Source organism: Doryrhamphus excisus, linkage group LG6 (assembly GCF_037039965.1).
Source record: "Doryrhamphus excisus strain RoL-2023G ecotype Guam linkage group LG6, RoL_Dexc_Guam_v1.1, whole genome shotgun sequence".
Taxonomy (NCBI): Eukaryota; Metazoa; Chordata; class Actinopteri; order Syngnathiformes; family Syngnathidae; genus Doryrhamphus; species Doryrhamphus excisus.
Genome location: NC_136362.1, coordinates 9,446,012 through 9,465,767, shown reverse-complemented (window position 1 = coordinate 9,465,767; position 19,756 = coordinate 9,446,012). Strand labels below are relative to the sequence as shown.

General features: G+C 35.2%; 1 protein-coding gene across 1 annotated transcript in view; it reads left to right on the top strand.

Annotated features, from left to right (window-relative positions):
* The window catches only part of cdh24b (cadherin 24, type 2b), a 154,696-nt gene that overhangs the window by 88,372 nt on the left and 46,568 nt on the right, over positions 1 to 19,756 (top strand). Inside the window, exon 5 of the mRNA XM_078791369.1 lies at positions 14,481 to 14,662. Coding sequence (XP_078647495.1) covers positions 14,481 to 14,662 — 182 coding nt within the window. The remainder of the gene's footprint in view (positions 1 to 14,480; positions 14,663 to 19,756) is intronic.

Sequence of the window (19,756 nt, the reverse complement as noted above, 5' to 3'; positions counted from 1 at the left end):
GCCATCCATTCATCAGTGCTTGTGAAGGATGGTGATGTGACTGGCAAAAAAATAGTACCGGCGTATTTTATCTCACCTGTCACAACATCAACACAATCCGTGGAAACCAGCTTCTGTTGACATCCCGTTTATGTCGACCGAGTCATGCTTAAGTCCCGCTTAAGTCGATGTTAACGTCCATAAAAATTTTATACTATGAAGGATCGCTTTTTCTTTTTATTCATTCATTCATTTTCTACCGCTTATCCTCGCGGAGACGCTGGAGCCTATCCCAGCTGTCTACGGGACTTTTTAACACTGTGTTTTGGAAAAGATACAGTGGTGCCTTGGATAACGTCATTTATCCTTTCCAGAAGAACTCTAACCAAAGCAAACTTTTCTCATTCATTCATTTTCTAACGCTTATCCTCACGAGGGTTGCAGGGGGTGCTGGAGCCTATCCCAGCTGTCCTCGGGCGAGAGGCGGCGTACACCCTGGACGGGTGGCCAGCCAATCACAGGGCACATATAGACAAACAACCATTCACACTCACATTCATACCTATGGACAATTTGGAGTCGCAAATTAACCTAGCATGTTTTTGGAATGTGGGAGAAAAGATGCAAATTCCACACAGAGATGGCTGAGGGTGGACTCGAACTTGGGTCTCCTAGCTGTGAGGCCTGCACGCTAACCACTTTCCACCGTGCAGTCCTTTTTCTTTTTAGTCTTTAAAAAATAGTTTTAAATAAATACATATATCGGAGGCTGCATGGCGGACGAGTGGTTAGCTCGCAGACCTCACAGCTAGGAGACCCGGGTTCAATTCCACCCTCGGCCATATTCTCCCCGTGCATGCGTGGGTTTTTTCCGGGTTTTCTTCCCACATTCCAAAAACATGCTAGGTTAATTAGCGACTCCAAATTGTCCATAGGTATGAATGTGAGTGTGAATGGTTGTTTGTCTATATGTGCCCTGTGATTGGCTGGCCACCAGTCCAGGGTGTGAATGAATGAACATATCGGAGTCCACAATCATTTTTCAGTTAACCTTGTAAATATATGGTAATATTTTGCCTTGGTTTGCATGCATTTTCTGGTTAGCACACACACACACACACACACACAAACACAGTGTGTGTTTTGTTGTGTCATCAACCCTCTGGAGTCTCTTTTAATAAATTAGTTGTTTTCCATTTGATAAATGTTCAAGGCCCAGGGCTCTATGCCAAAGATCAGGTTGAAATATACATTGCAAAAGGAGATACACAACATAAGAAAAATACATGGACTGCAAAAAACACATTATTTTCTGCATGTAAACCTAGAATTATTGTCCATAAAATGTGTATTCACATGTGTGTTCACATTTTTTGGGTGTGTAGAACAGACTCTTTGGATTTACATTATTTTCTGTGGTCAGATTAGCTTTGGTTAGAGTTCATTTTGGTTTGAGTCGTGCCTTTTGGAATGGATTAATGACATTAACCAAGGCACTACTGGATGTTGAAAACGGGAACCTGTAGAGTCTACGATATTGTTTTTGCTAACCAACACAGTTATACTACAAGTATCTGCTTTTCTTTTGATCAAGGCTGTAAAATAAGCCGCAATTGATCCAAAGAACGTTGGAAGTTCCAGCATTTTGATAAAGAATCTGTGAAAACGAGGGAAGAAAAAGACATCAAAATTGCGACAGAACAGCATAAACCAGGGGTCTCAAACTCAATTTACTTAGGGGCCACTGGTGCTAGGGTCTAGGCAAGGCTGGGCCGCATCAGCCCCCCCCCCCCCAAAAAAAAACCGCATTTGTTAAAAACAGAAAAATATACAAACTTTTTCAGTGCTTTGGTTCAGATTTTCTACAATAAAAGCTCTGATAAAACATTCCACTGTTCTCAAATATCTTAATTTTTTATTTTTCTGCACAAAATAAGATGAAAAATAAATAAACAAATCAAGAATAAAGAAAATCAATCAATCAGTAATAAATAAATATTATAATAATATGGCAATAAAATGGCAAATAATAAAAACTTAAGAAACCACATATAGTTGGTGGGTAGACAAATTATTTTTTTCAGATTAAAATGAACAAAGCATTATTAGAGCCCTGTAGACATGACAAAACACGACTATAGTCACATTTCTACTCTTTTTATTTACAACATATTGCGCAACTGCAGGGTCTTGAGACACATGCTAACTCGCAAACTAGAGAGCTAGCGACCTAAACGGTAGCCTTCAAGTTATTTCCTTTTAAACTTAAATAGCCAAAAACTTACCACTTCCACACGGATAGGGAGGATAACTATTAACAGTTATTTAACCTTTAACATGAACATTAATCAAACGTAATAATTTTTTTCTGGGTACATGATACCATACAGCATCCGTATCAAACTATGAAACATTTAACTTTCATATCAAGGCGGGGGGCCTCAAACTCGTGTCCTGCGGCCTACATTTGGCCCGCAGGCCGCGTGTTTGAGACCCCTGGCGTTAACGCGATTCCATGATAGCGACAAGGCTGCAAAGCATTATACATGTTATGTAAACATCTTTTAACTGTGGGGGACGAAATATTATGTATGTACATAAATCAGGCTATAAAGACTATTTAAAACAGATTTTGCATACAAAAAAATCGTGAAATCCGAGTATTTCCCTTTATTTCACTGGAAAACAAAGTCCGATATCTTGTGGTCTCTTTTTTTAGAGTTAGAAAAGGAATCCGAAATAGAGTAGCGCCATCCTCCATCTCCCCGAGGGAGATCCCAAGGCAGACCAGATGAAGTACATAATCCCAATTTTCTCCAGAGTGTCACACGATTGCCGGATGTACCTGGAACATCCCAATTATGATTCCCAAACCACCTGAGTTCTACCTGTTAGATCCACACGTCTCCACTGTAAGACACTCGACACAGGAAATGACTCTTACACATCTTTGTTCGTTTGTCACCATCGGGACCTTATGACCTCTGGTGGAGATTTAAAAATGAATCTTTGGGTAATTGGCATCCTCATATTCTACTTCAGCTCAGTATATATGCCAGGTTGAGTGGGTATTACCGTAGTATTACCCCAACACAAGTACAGTCCCGACTAATAGACACGTACAAGCGCACTTTACTTTTTTTATCTCAGTGTGGCTGACAGAAGAAAAGGGCTCAGTAATAGCTAGCGGCCTACTTTAGAGCACAAAGCAAGATAAATAGCAACAGGCCATTTTTACATGGCTTTATTTGGAAAACGATAAGGAAAAGGGCATCGCTTTCATTATTAAACCTATTAGGGATGAGATAGACGTTCATTTCTCAACACGCAGAAATGAAATCATGTCTTGACATAAAATGTATTTTACCCCCCCCACACACACCCTCCATCACATCCACTCCTACCCTTCTACTGGTCTTAATCCTTTCTTGCATCTTCTGTGCAACGCTGACAGTGATGATCGCTTTCAACATATTCTGGTGACGAGACATCAGTAGTGATACGAGACGTGACGTTAGATTACATTTCACGCATGTCATGGCTGAGATCGAGTGGGAAAAAAAATATCCTCTTGTTCAGTGTGGAAGTGGTAAGCTTTTTTACAGCTGACAGCTGCTTATTGGCTTACTTATTAGCCTGCTTTTGCCCTATCATATAATATTTGCAGAGATTTTTTTGTAAAAATTTTTTTTGGTAAATTTTTTCTTGAAAAAAATTTGTTGTTAAAAAAAGTAAAAAAAAATTAATTAAATTTTTTTTAATTTTTTTGTTAATTTTTTTTGGGTTTTTAATTAATTAAAAATATATTTTTTGGTTAATTTTTTTGTTAAAAACAATACATTTTTTTAAAAAAATCAATTAAAAATATCAAATTATTTAGGGGGGCTTAAGAGCATGTATGAAAAAATTCAGTTTGATTGATCTTTAATCCAGGCTGGCAACCAGTCCAGGGTGTACCCCGCCTCTCGCCCGAAGACAGCTGCTTATTGGCTTGCTTATTAGCCTGCTTTTGCCCTATTATATAACATTTGCAGAGATTGTTTTTGTTAAAAAAAAATTTTTTTGTTCATTTTTTGTTAATTTAAAAAAAAAATGAATTAAAAATATATTTTTTGTTAATTTTTTGGTTAATAACAATAAATTCTTTAAAAAGTCAATAAAAAATATCAAATTTTTTAGGGGGCCTTAAGAACATTTTAAGGGGGTTGAAGTCCCCCCCAAAAAAAACTATGCCAACAAAATTTGTGCCAATATTTCATGAAATGCGTTTTTTTGCTTATTAGCCTGCTTTTGCCCGATTATATAAAAAAAATAAAAAAAAACATTTTTTGTTACATTTTTTGTAGAAAAAAAATTGTTGTTAAAAGAAATTACTTTAAAAAAAATTGTTACGTTTTTTTTGTTAAAAAATTTTTAACATGTAAACCTCTTTTTAAAAATTAAAAAAAAAATTTTTGTAAATTTTTTTTTTGTTAATTTTCTTTTTTACTTAATTAAAAATATATTTTTTGTTATTTTTTTAATGATACAATTTAAGCATAACTTTCACATTGACACAAATTTAACTATATATATTTAGCCAAAATGTCCAAACAACATAAACAACACAAAAAAATGTTTTGTTTTGTTTTTTTTTACAAATATAACACCATGAGATATTCCAATTTCACATTTGCAATTGAACTGTACACACATGTACATGCATTAACAGTCCATGCATGCTGGGAAAAAAAAGTGTTGCATCATTATGTGTGATCCCAATGGGTGGTACCCGGCTAGAACGGTGAATCTTTGAAGTATCGGTGCGCTGATGTGAGATTTCTCATCTCCCTGTGCAAACAAGCAACAGCAGAGGACAGAACCCCATCACTTGTCAATGTTCATCTTCTGTGTGATTTTTTTTTTTTATCTGAGCCGTTCCTTGTGCATCTCCTTCACTTCCATTCATCATTTTCACTATTCATCCTCTTCTCTTCCGCCTTTTTTTTCCCCTTCCGGGCCATCACAGGTGGAAATGATGTGTGACTCATGTTGCAAACGTCTCCCGTCTTTTGGGGAGCAAAGCTGATAATGACTATGTCTTGCGTCCTCGACTTACACCAGCAGCATTTGTGATGCTTTGTCAGTTTTCCTCGCATGTGACAAATCTGTTTGTCGACGTGACACGGCGCTCTTCACGCTCTGCGTGCACGTCAGAGGTATACAATAGCGCAGATCCATAAGAACCACCGTCTCCGCCGTGTAAATAACTTGCCTAATTTGCTGTCTCATTAGCAAAAGGCGTTTGGGTTTTTTTTTTTTTTTTTTTTCCCAGTCTGGTGCTGTGTCAGTCCCCAGATGGTAGGCATGCTAGTCATGCCGCAGAAAATGGCGTTTAGCGCTGATTCACTGGCACTGACTGTCCTTTTTGTCGTGTGTATTATGTGTAAGAATATATTAAGTCCATTTTGTGTGATGTTCAACACAAAGCCGAATTTAAGCATAGTGTGGCCTTCATTCTAGTGGAGGCCGGGTGCACTCGACACTTTTTTTTGCGTGTTTATTAGTGTTCAAACATTTATTTTGAAACCCGTCCATTTTCACAATAAAAAATGAAAAAAATATATATTTTTTTAAGTCAAATTATTTAGGGGGACTTAAGAACAGATTTTTTTTGTTTAAAAAAATCTTTAAAAATTTTTTAAAAATCAATAAAAAAATATCTAATTAAGAACAGAATTTTTTTGTTTAAAAAAATCTTTAAAATTTTTTTTAAAATCAATGAAAAAATATCAAATTATTTAGGGGGGGATTAAGAACATTATCATTCTAGTAGAGGCCGGGTGCACCCGACACTTTTTTGCGTGTTTATTAGTGTTCAAACATTTATTTTGAAACCCGTCCATTGTCACAATAAAAAATGAAAATTTTTTTATTTTTTTAAAGTCAAATTATTTAGGGGGACTTAAGAACAGATTTTTTTTGTTTAAAAAAATCTTTAAAATTTTTTTAAAAATCAATAAAAAATATCAAATTATTTAGGAGGGACTTAAGAACAGAATTTTTTTGTTTAAAAAAATCTTTAAATTTTTTTTAAAAATCAATGAAAAAATATCAAATTATTTAGGGGGGATTAAGAACATTATCATTCTAGTAGAGGCCGGGTGCACTCGACACTTTATTGCGTGTTTATTAGTGTTCAAACATTTATTTTGAAACCCGTCCATTGTCACAATAAAAAATGATTTTTTTTTTTTTTTAAAGTCAAATTATTTAGGGGGACTTAAGAACAGATTTTTTTTGTTTAAAAAAATCTTTAAAATTTTTTTAAAAATCAATAAAAAATATCAAATTATTTAGGAGGGACTTAAGAACAGAATTTTTTTGTTTAAAAAAATCTTTACATTTTTTTAAAAAATCAATGAAAAAATATCAAATTATTTAGGGGGGGATTAAGAACATTATCATTCTAGTAGAGGCCCGGTGCACCCGACACTTTTTTGTGTGTTTATTAGTGTTCAAACATTTATTTTGAAACCCGTCCATTGTCACAATAAAAAATTAAAAAAAAAGATGTTTAATTATTTAGGGGGACTTAAGAACAGAATTTTTTTGTTAAAAAAAATCTTACATTTTCTTTTTTAAATCAATAAAAAATATCAAATTATTTAGGGGAGCTTAAGAACATTATCATTCTAGTAGAGGCCGGGTGCACCCGACACTTTTTTGCGTGTTTATTAGTGTTTAAACATTTATTTTGAAACCCGTCCATTGTCACAATAAAAAATGGAAAAAAAAAAAGTCTAATTATTTAGGGGGGCTTAAGAACAGAATTTTTTGTTTAAAAAAATCTTACAATTTTTTTAAAAAATCAATAAAAAATATCAAATTATTTAGGGGGGGCTTAAGAACAGAATAAGTACATTGGAGCGAGCTATGCTCGCGGTGGCCATATTCGGAATTTTTTTGTTTAAAAAAAAATTTAATTTTTTTTTTTAAATCAATAAAAAATATCAAATTATTTAGGAGGGCTTAAGAACATTTTAGGGGGACTGAAGCCAAAAAAAATCAATAAAAAATATCAAATTATTTAGGGGGGCTTAAGAACAGAATACGTCCATTGGAGCTAGCTATGCTCGCGGTGGCCGTTTTCTGAATTTTTTTTGTTTAAAAAAAATCTTAAAATTTTTTTAAAAAATCAATAAAAAATATCAAATTATTTAGGAGGGCTTAAGAACATTTTAGGACTAAAGCCCTCCTAAAAAAAACTACAAATATACTAAAACTAAAAATTTGTGTTTTTTCATTCTAGTAGAGACCGGGTGCACCCGACACTTTTTTGCCTGTTGATTAGTGTTCAAGCATTTATTTTGAAACCCACGTTGTCCGTGTGACAGATGTAGCGCTCTTCTTTACCCGTAACGTTCAATTGCCCCCCCCCCCCTCTTGTCAGGTGTTTCTATCATCTTTCCTTGTATGTCTACATCGTTCTTCTTTTTCGCTATCATTATTACCAGTTACTTGTCGCAATAGCTCCAATATGATTGGTTGATTAGCGTCACATGTCATGCCTTCAATCACATGGAAACTTCAAATACTGAACTAATTCACTAACTACAGGTCCAGGTCTGTATTGGACCGGATCTGGGTCCATCCAGTTAGTGATCCCCGCATGTAGACCACATGGAAAAATACCTCGACATGTAACCTCTGTTATGAGTTGGTTCACCTGCTGTTCAATTTCCACTCAGTGACGGCGCGGTTGATTGGCGACCGCTCCGTGGTGCGATCCAGCTTTCGCCTACTGCCATCTGTGTAGTTGAGTGAAAAAAAAATGTTACGGCTAATATTCCAAGAAATGCTTTTTTTATGTGTTTTTATTCACTGGAAATTTGAAAACCGTTTGAAAAATGCCATTTGACGCCCCTGCACAATTTGAAGCTCCATTGTTCCATTGGAGGATGGCGATGGCATGCCCTCCACTGTCAAAACATCTCAGGTGGGATCTCCTTCAGCCATCAGGACCATCAAGGTTACCTGTTTCTCATTTGGGTCATTTTGGGTCTTGACGGACAGCCAATGGGATCATCTGACTTTAAGCTCTACTTAAGATCCAACAGTATAAAATGTAAATTCTTGCAATTTTTCCGACACTTCAGTTGACTCAAATCCATCCCAAATAATTCCCATGAACATTGAACATCACTTCTTATCACTTTTGGCCATGATATAAGTTGAACAAAACACCTTCACCTCCCACTCAGCAACCTTCCATCCTGCTGAGCACATGTACTGTACTTTACCTTGGAGCAGGCTTTTATTTTCTTGCATGCTCGTATTACATAATATCACAATGCCAAATATTCCATAAACACAGCCACCTTCTTAAACAAGTCTATAAAACACATGAAAAACTAAATCTGGGTTCCTGAGACACACTCAAGCGTAAATGAATGAAGCGCACCGGAATGAAAATGTTATCTGGAGAGTTAGTCTAGATCAGGGGTCTCAAACTCAATTTACTTGGGGGGGCCACTGGAACTAGGGTCTGGGTGAGACTGGGCCACATCAGGTTTTCTAAAAAAAAAAAAAAAAATGATTAAAAACAGAAAAATATACAAACTTTTTCAGTGCTTTGGTTCCGATTTTCTACAATAAAAGCTCTGATAAAACATTCCACTGTTCTCAAATATCTTAATTTTTATTTTTCTGCACAAAATAAGATGAAAAATAAATAAACAAATCAAGAATAAAGAAAATCAATCAGTAATAAATAAATATAATAATAATAATAATAATAAAAACTTAAGAAACCACATATAGTTGGTGGGTAGACAAATTATTTTTTCCAGATTAAAATGAACAAAGCATTATTAGAGCCCTGTAGACATGACAAAACACGACTATAGTCACATTTATACTCTTTTTTTATTTACAACATATTGCGCAACTGCAGGGTCTTGAGACACATGCTAACTCGCAAACTAGAGAGCTAGCGACCTAAACGGTAGCCTTCAAGTTATTTCCTTTAAACTTAAAAAAGCCAAAAACTTACCACTTCCACACTGATAGGGAGGATAACTATTAACAGTTATTTAACCTTTTAACATGAACATTAATCAAACGTAATAACGTTCGATTCCCCCCTCAGGCATCTCTGTGTGCATGTTTTCTCCGGGTACTACGGCCAACCTTGCACAGCCAGAACTGGTTTAATTTTTCTGTTGTATGATGTTTTAAAATTTTGATTTTTTTTTATTTTAAAAATTTATTTTTTTTGTCATATGTACATATAATGCCATTCTGTTTTATGATGTTTTAAAAAATTATATATATTTTTTTATTTTAATTTTTACAAATATATATATATTATGATGTTTTAAAAATATTAAATAATAAATAATAAAAAAAAATTAAAAATTTAAAAATATATATATTTAATTTCAATGCAGATGCAGTAGCTATGAAATTGGTAACCCATAACAAGATGGTACAGCTGGTACGGGATCACATCTACCAAGATTGAAGTGCTAACGGGACGCTGGTTGTGTTGCAGTTACAGATTATTATTTTTTTTTTTATAAACGTTTCCACAATGAAAACACGATGCTCACCAGTCCAATTCATGGCAGCAACTTAAAAAGAAACGAAAAACAATGCCATTATATAGAAGCTTTTGGAAAACCAAAACACTTTTTTGTTTCTTTACTTTACTTTATTTGCCTTTTATTTAACCTAAAAAATGTGTGAAATCATTTTCCCTAAGGATCCACTGTACAACAAGCTGAGATACAGTATATTCCAACAGGTGTAATATTACCATTGAAATATAATATCTGCTATATTTAAACAAGAATATGAGCTAAAATCCATCACAGAAAATTAACGACAGAAAAAAAAAAAAAAAAAAAATCCAAACTCTGCCTCAAGATGTATTTGATTCATGACGGGCCCTTTGGCAAGTCTCCTAAGACACAGCAAAGTGGTTTTTGGCAGGCAGGCAGACTCGCAGAGCATTTTCACAAAAAGGAGGTCCCAGTTGTTGACATTCTAGTCGTTACCAGCATATATTTTGTGTTTTGTTTTTGTTTTCAGCAGGGATTGCAAGAGGGATGACACTCATCTATCAGACGAGCGATTCAACGGCGTATCAGATTGATTAAAACAGGAAATTCTCATTCCCGTTTAGACGTGAAATGGAAAAGAAAACAGCATCAGTGATCATTTATCCCAGCACATAAATTAATCAATTTGAGAATTAACATGTTTATAAGGTATTTGATTGTTTTAAATGCTGCTTGATTATGCGAAAGCAAAATCTCAATGCAATCTAATTTAGAGTAAGTCTATTTTTATGTTTTCCTTTGGTGGCTGCTGCTAATGAGCTTTGAGATTTTAGCCAAATGCAGAATAAAAAATAGCTTAAATTCACCACTGGCATTCAGATAGTTTTTTTTTTCTTAGCTAAACAGTATTTAGCTGTGAGCAAGCCCCGAAGTATTTCCTCTATAAACATTTCAAGCTGTAAATGTGACATTTGCATTAAGCTCCATGCAGGCCTTATTGTTCTGTACGGCCACGAAAAGACTCCGTTTTCATTAAAAACATTAAACATTTGGATTTTTTTTCATCTTTCTTAATAATAACGAGGGAAATATTACATTTTTGTATTGCTACATAAAATGGTAATGGTTTTATTTGATTTGAACATGCATCAGATTACAATTGAATGCATCACATAATCAGTTCACAGTTCCACATGTCCAAAAGGAGTAGGAAGAAGCAAAGCTTATTAAATCCTACCCCTCCATCTGGTACTTTTACAATCAGTAACTGTTACATTTGTTCACTTCCTGCTTTCCTAATATAGTTTAAGTATTTACTTTACTTTACTTTACTTTACTTTACTTTACTTTACTTTACTTTACTTATCAGCTCACAGTTCCACATGTCCAAAAGGAGTAGGAAGAAGCAAAGCTTATTAAATCCTACCCCTCCATCTGGTATTTTTACAATCAGTAACCGTTACGTTTGTTCACTTCCTGCTTTCATAATATAGTTTAAGTATTTACTTTACTTTACTTTACTTTACTTTACTTTACTTTACTTTACTTTACTTTACTTTACTTTACTTTACTTTACTTTACTTTACTTTACTTTACTTTACTTATCAGCTCACAGTTCCACATGTCCAAAAGGAGTAGGAAGAAGCAAAGCTTATTAAATCCTACCCCTCCATCTGGTACTTTTACAATCAGTAACCGTTACATTTGTTCACTTCCTGCTTTCATAATATAGTTTAAGTATTTACTTTACTTTACTTTACTTTACTTTACTTTACTTTACTTTACTTTACTTTACTTTACTTTACTTTACTTTACTTTACTTTACTTTACTTTACTTTACTTTACTTTACTTTACTTTACTTTACTTTAATAATCAGCTCACAGTTCCACATGTCCAAAAGGAGTAGGAAGAAGCAAAGCTTATTAAATCCTACCCCTCCATCTAGTACTTTTACAATCAGTAACCGTTACATTTGTTCACTTCCTGCTTTCATAATATAGTTTAAGTATTTACTTTACTTTACTTTACTTTACTTTACTTTACTTTACTTTACTTTACTTTACTTTACTTTACTTTACTTTACTTTACTTTACTTTACTTTACTTTACTTTACTTTACTTTACTTTACTTTACTTTACTTTACTTTACTTTACTTTACTTTTCAGTTCACAGTTCCACATGTCCAAAAGGAGTAGGAAGAAGCAAAGCTTATTAAATCCTACCCCTCCATCTGGTACTTTTACAATCAATAACCGTTACATTTGTTCACTTCCTGCGTTCCTAATATGATTTAAGTTATGTTTATTTTATTTTTTTTTAATTTAATCAAAAAATGAAAAAAAAAATGTCATACTTTCATATCAAGGCGGGGGCCTCAAAGAGCCCTGGTGTAAATTGTACAGCGTACATGCACAGTACCAGCATTAAAAAGCTCCCAATGATTCCTTAGTAGTGTGCAGCTTGGATGTAATGCTAGCAATAATTGCTGTAACTGTGTTTCCAAGGTATACCAACACTTTGTTTCATACAAAGTACTGGAAGACATCAAAGTGAAATACCTGCCAGACATCCTAATGGATTGCGAGCATTGATTCATATTGTCCTTCAGGTTGTGCCAAATAGAGATGCGTCTAAATGCAAAGTCAGTCATCAGTCAGGAAGCCTGCCTTTTTCATATTTCCGTACATAAATTCATGCATACAGGAAGCAGGAAGTGCAACACAGCTGCTTTTATATCTTAACTGTAATCCTGATGCACAAAAATAAAAGATTTGTCTCACTGTGGTGTCAGTTTTACACCATTCATCAGACTATTTGTTGGCCCAGATACTGTCTTGTTGAAGTGGTGGTGGGGGGGGGAGTGGGGGGGCTATCTTTTATTCTGCCAACTCGATGTGTTTGGTAGATGTTGTTGTTCTCTCCCACATTTGCAGGTCTATTTGACTTCCTGAGACTGAGACGCGGGAGATAACAACTCTTGTTTGAATGAATCTGTCTGTCTTGTGTGTGCAAAGTAAATAGTGGTGTCTTACCTTCTTTCTGTTCAGAAATGTTTATCATTTCTAGTCTTTGCAGTGTAGAATGTTGGAAGCATGTTTTTTTTTTTTTACAAGGATGAAGAGTCCTTGAACCAGTCATGATGTGCTATATATATCACTATATTGACACTTACTATGGTACCCATTATGTCATTGGATGGTCGTATCACCTCCTACTTTGGTACGTGACAAAAAATTTAAAAATTAAAAAAAACAACCCTTAAACTATACTAGGAAAGCAGGAAGTGAACAAATGTAACAGTTCCAGATTGTAAAAGTACCAGATAGAGGGGTAGGATTTAATAAGCTTTGCTTCTTCCTACTCCTTTTGGACATGTGGAACTGTGAACTGATTATGTGATGCATTCAATTGTCATCTGATGCATGTTCAAATCAAATAAAACCATTAAAAAAATTTTAAACAAATTTAATTAAAAAAAACATTTTTTTAATAAATTAAAAATATATAATAAAAATAACTTAAATTATATTAGGAAAGCAGGAAGTGAACAAATGTAACAGTTACTGATTGTAAAAGTACCAGATGGAGGGGTAGGATTTAATAAGCTTTGCTTCTTCCTACTCCTTTTGGACATGTGGAACTGTGAACTGATTATGTGATGCGTTCAATTGTCATCTGATGCATGTTCAAATCAAATAAAACCATTCAAAAATTGTAAAAAAATATTTAAAAAAAATTAATTATAAAAAAATGAAAAACATTTTTTTATTAAATTGAAAAAATTAAATAAAAATAACTTACATTTTCTGATTGTAAAAGTACCAGATGGAGGGGTAGGATTTAATAAGCTTTGCTTCTTCCTACTCCTTTTGGACATGTGGAACTGTGAACTGATTATGTGATGCGTTCAATTGTAATCTGATGCATGTTCAAATCAAATAAAACCATTAAAAAAATTATTACAAAAAAATGCAAAACAATTTTTTATTAAATTAAATTTTTTTTTAATAAAAATAGCTTAAATTATTGGCAGGAAGTGAACAAATGTAACAGTTACTGATTGTAAAAGTACCAGATGGAGGGGTAGGATTTAATAAGATTTGCTTCTTCCTACTCCTTTTGGACATGTGGAACTGTGAACTGATTATGTGATGCATTCAATTGTAATCTGATGCATGTTCAAATGAAATAAAACCATTAAAAAAATAATAATAATTACAAAAAAATGAAAAACCCTTTCTCTATAATTTTCCCTTTTTCACCATTTGTGGAAAATGGCTCTCACTGTGGTTTGCTGGAGTCCCAAAGCTTTACACATGGCTTTGTAACCTGAGCCATTAACTATGTTAATAATAGCAACGTTGCTGTAGTTATAAGGATTGTGGATGATAGGCAAACCTTCCCCAAAAGTACACTTTCCCTTTAAATGTGAAAGCGTCATTTTCTGGACTAAAAGTCAGTCTGTTTTTTTTTTCACTTTTTGTCCATAAAAAAATGGCGTGCACTTGAGTTATTGCCCATTACGCTACGTTATGTGTGTTACCTGTCAGCCCTGAAAATTTATTCTTTCCTGTCGCTGGAACTCAAAATGTGTTTTGATTACAGCTTGTCTTGATTTATTTTTTTATTTTATTTTTTTTTTTTACAGCAAGTTTGTTTTGGCATAAATTACCTTTTCTTCAACACACCCCCGTTTAGAGCGTTCAAACACAACACAAGACTCTTATTTTTCTTTTATCTCCCTCTAATCCTCTCAAGCATGTTAGATTAAATGAATTGAATATTATTGGCGTAAATATTGGCTCAGCGCTTGTGGGAAGAAGCCCTTTTGAAAGCACTTCTAAAGACAAATGAGATGTTTAACTCACACACATGTCGCGCTAATGAGATTGTACAGAAGCGGCCTCAAAAAAAAAAAAAACCTTCCTCAACCTGTCTCTCTCTCTCTTTGGCAGGTATGTGGTCCTTCTCCGTATCCGAGCTGGCTGTCCCAGGTGCTGAAATAGGACGGATCTCAGCAAGTGACGCTGACCTCGGCGACAACGCCAAGCTGGAGTATACCATCCTGGAGGGGGAGACGGGTGACACGTTTAACATCACAGGAGTAAAGCAAGAGGCTGTCATCACTCTCAACAAGGTGAGGGAAGGTTGACGGATGTGGGTGTTTTTTTTTTTTAAGTTTAAAGGCTCTCTGATATGATTTATCAACTTTATTTTTTTATTTCTAAATTGGCAAAAAATGGTGTTTATGTTTGATGCCGTCAGTCTCATTTCCGGAAGTGATGTCATCGGAGTACTATGACTGAAGTAAAAAAAACATATTGGTGTTTGCAGTGATTATAGCCAAGATTTGAGGATATTTTTCCAGGATAAACAAAGAAAATTAAATGAATTTAAAGGGGAAGTGCACTTCAAGCATGCATATCAAACCATGCACATAAATGTCTAAATAAATGTATCTCAAAAACAGCTCATATTAACTAATTTCTCTGCTTATAATGCACAAAAAAGGGAACTAAATATATGTTTATGTTTCACATAAGGATTTTGAATGATGGCCAAAATATTCCAAAAAAGTGCACTTCCCCTTTAAGACTAGTTGAAAAGTTGTTACTTATCCTTCAATTATTGTTTTAAATCATCTTTATGAGCATAAATATAAAATTTAAAGCCTGTTTTATTTTAGGTTGTGTCACAGACTCAGTCAACAACCCCCCCCCCCAACAATAAACATACATATGGCTGTGAAAAGATGTTTACATAACATGTATAATGCTTTACAGCAGGATAAACAAAGAAAATTAAATGAATTTAAAGGGGAAGTGCACTTCAAGCATGCATATCAAACCATGCACATAAATGTCAAAATAAATGTATCTCAAAAACAGCTCATATTAACTAATTTCTCTGCTTATAATGCACAGAAAAGGCAAATAAATATATGTTTATGTTTCACATAAGGATTTTGAATGATGGCCAAAATATTTAAAAAAAAAGTGCACTTCCCCTTTAAGACTAGTTTAAAAGTTGTTGCTTATCCTTCAATTATTGTTTTAAATCATCTTTATGAGCATAAATATAAAATTTAAAGCCTGTTTTATTTTAGGTTGTGTCACAGACTCAGTCAACAACCCCCCCCCCCCAACAATAAACATACATATGGCTGTGAAAAAATGTTTACATAACATGTATAATGCTTTACAGCAGGATAAACAAAGAAAATTAAATGAATTTAAAGGGGAAGTGCACTTCAAGCATGCATATCAAACCATGCACATAAATGTCTAAATAAATGTATCTCAAAAACAGCTCATATTAACTAATTTCTCTGGTTATAATGCACAAAAAAGGGAAATAAATATGTGTTTATGTTTCACATAAGGATTTTGAATGATGGGCAAAATATAAAAAAAAAGTGCACTTCCCCTTTAAGACGAGTTGAAAAGTTGTTGCTTATCCTTCAATTATTGTTTTAAATCATCTTAACGAGCATAAATATAAAATTTATAGCCTGCTTTTAAAGAAAGAAAATTAAAGAAAATCAATATTATATAAAATCAATATAATAATAATAATAATAAAAACTTAAGAAACCACATATATTTGGTGGGTAGACAAATTATTTTTTCCAGATTAAAATGAACAAAGCATTATTAGAGCCCTGTAGACATGACAAAACACGACTATAGTCACATTTATACTTTTTATTTACAACATATTGCGCAACTGCAGGGTCTTGAGACACATGCTAACTCGCAAACTACAGAGCTAGCGACCTAAACGGTAGCCTTCAAGTTATTTCCTTTAAACTTAAATAGCCAAAAACGTACCACTTCCACACGGATAGGGAGGATAACTATTAACAGTTATTTAACCTTTAACATGAACATTAATCAAAAGTAATAATTTTTTCTGGGTACATGATACCATACAGCATCCATATCAAACTAACATTAAACTTTCATATCAAGGCGGCCTGCGGGCCACTTGTTTGAGACCCCTGCTTTACAGCCTTGTTGCTATCATGGAATAGTGTTTAGAAGACATTATGTAAGTAAGACATGACTTTATTTGCTTATACCGTACTTTCAAGCCACATGCTTCTTGTGAAGGTTTTCCTTCCAAAGCAGTCATCAGTGGAACGATCACTTCAAAGAACCGAAGTCAAGGTTGTGCTTACACATAATTATCTTTTTTTGTACTTGCTTTGACCATTTTTGTCTTAAACCTTGCTATTTTGGGAAAAATAACTGAGTCACAGCATCACTCGGAAACTGTGAACATCCAGCAGCAACACGACACTTTGGCATTTGGCAAAAATTTGATATTTTATGGGTTTCAAATATAATGTTCCAAAATTGACTCTCTAGCGCCACCTTGAAATTTAAAAAAAAAATTAGCCCCCGCCACCAGTTTCACAGATCGTCACGAAATTTGGTGATGATCTGTCTATCATGACAGGACGCACCAAAAAGTCTCAAGAACCCATATTGCAAAACCAACAGGAAGTCGGCCATTTTTGATGCCGTCGGCCATTTTCAGGCCAGAAGTAAGCGCCACTAGTACCTTCCGCATGGTCCGATCGTCGCAAATTTTTTTTATGGAGGTTTGGGGCGTCAGACGGGACGTGACCGCATACCCGCCTTGTCACCGGTGTCGCCCCCTCCTGGTAGAAAATTGTAAGTCCCGTATCTCCCTTACGACTCATTCGATCACCCCGTTTTTTTTTTGTACGACGTGTCCGTGCGTCCGTCCGCTGGCGCACGTACCCCTGACTCGCACGTACCCCCCGAGCGCATCAGGGTGCTCGAGCCTGCTCATCACTGCTTGCAGTTTTAATTATAATAATATTCTTATTTAAATCGCCACAATAAATGTTATATTTAATGGTCAATATATGACTTTCAGATTTAATCAGCATTCTGGGATTTTTTTTTTTTGGGTTGGGGGGCTAAAATGCCGACAAACGTCATATCCAAAGTAAAAGGTAAAGCCGTCCTTGAACCGCTTGGAGTCGAGCCATGCCTTTGGGCTCTTCTGGAAGCTAACAAGCTGATTTTTTTTTCCCTCCCCAGCAGTCAGAATCTGACTAAGTGGTTCTGGCACAGATGAATAGGAATTTGAATATACTGAAAAGATGAAAAATATTGTTTTTCTGAAAGATGTTTTCTTCGAAATACAGTCATGCGGTTTGATTATCGCTATTTTTTGTTTTATGTTCTATTATTGGTTGAAATATATTGAAATACACTGCGATTGGCTGGCAACTAGTCTTTTTTTAGGGGGAAAAAAAAAGGCAAAAAATTTTTTTTTTGACCAAAAAATCTGCACAAATCATGAATGTGCGTGAATCACTTATAGTGAGAATCACATATGCTAACTTTAGCAGGCCTCATGGCGCTGCAATGTAGCCTTTGTCCAACAGAGGGAGCCAGAGGAGCCAGGAGCCAAAGGGAGGCTGATGTAATCGCAGTGCACCCAATGAATGCCTTGCTCAGACACAATGCAAAATTGGGGCTGCACGGCGGTCGTATGGTTAGCGGCAGACCTCACAGCTAGGAGGCCCGGGTTCAATTCCACCCTCGGCCATCTCTGTGTGGAGTTTGCATGTTCTCCCCCGTGCATGCGTGGGTTTTCTCCGGGTACTCCGGTTTCCTCCCACATTCCAAAAACATGCTAGGTTAATTAGCGACTCCAAATTGTCCATAGGTATGAATGTGAGTGTGAATGGTTGTTTGTCTATATGTCCCCGTGTTTGACTATACTATGTTGTATTTATTCTACTATATTCTACTATAAAATACGAGTATAAATATGGCTATAGGGGTGTTAGTTTGTTTCTAGAGGGCTCTAATGATGCAAAAAATGCCATAGACCGGTTTTCCCTAAACAATATTTCATTTATAAATTAAAGACCCGGGCTGCACAGTGTTCGAGTGGTTAGCGCACAAGGCCACATAGCTAGGAGACCCAAGTTCGATTCCACCGTCTGCATGTTCTCCCCCGTGCATGCGTGGGTTTTCTCCGGTTTCTTCCCACATTCCAAAAACATGCTTGGTTTACTGTTCCAAGTATTTCTTTCTCTTTAAATCATCTTTGACAATTTTCTTCTTGTAATATGACTTTATTTGCTTATTTTTCTACAATATAATTTTCCAAAAATTACAAAATTTGTTTCACATATCATTATTTAAAAACTAAAATTAATTACAATGTATTCTTATAAAAATATTGATGTTCATTCATTCATTCATTCATTTTCTACCGCTTATCCTCACAAGGGTCGCAGGGGGATGCTGGAGCCTATCCCAGCTATCTTCATCCGAGAGGCGGGGTACACCCTGGACTGGTGGCCAGCCAATCACAGGGCACATATAGACAAACAACCATTCACACTCACATTCATACCTATGGACAATTTGGAGTTGCTAATTAACCTAGCATGGTTTTTTTTTTCCCCTAAAAAAAGACATGTAAACTCCACACAGAGGTGGCCGAGGGTGGAATCGAACCCTGGTCCTCCTAGCTGTGAGGTCTGCACGCTAACCACGAGACCACCGTGCCCCCAATATTGATGTTTTTTTTTAATATTTTAAGTCTATACTCTACTAAAATATTTTGCTTTTCTAAGGCTGCATGGCCCCCGAGTGGTTACCACGCAGACCTCATAGCTAGGAGACCAGGGTTCAATTCCACCCTCGGCCATCTCTGTGTGGAGTTTACATGTCTTTTTTTTAGGGGAAAAAAAAGGCAAAAAAAATGTTTTTGGACCAAAAAAATCTGCACAAATCATGAATGTGCGTGAATCATTAGTGAGAATCACATATGAAAACTTTAGCCGGCCTCGGTTAGCAAGGAAACAATAACTCGCTGTGGTAAAAAAGCTTCAGAATCCCATTTCAATACTGCAATACATCAATACAGTCATAACATTGAAGAAAAAAAGTGCAAATATTAAAACAGAGAGGGAAATATTTTGACAAGTTCCAGCTGCCTTTCAGCAAGTCTTTCCATTTGGACCAATTTGTGATTCATAAGGAAAAAAATGAAAATGTGCCTTTTCATTGCGGGTTCAGCTGGCTAATAGTTCCCTAAAGTGCAATCCGAGATTATGACAATTTTCAACAGTCATTGGCTAAGATGGCTGTCATCCCCTATAATCATATCCTCGTGAAAAGATGTGTGGCCACTGTGGGGTGATGAGTGTAGACACCTGCTCATTATCATTACG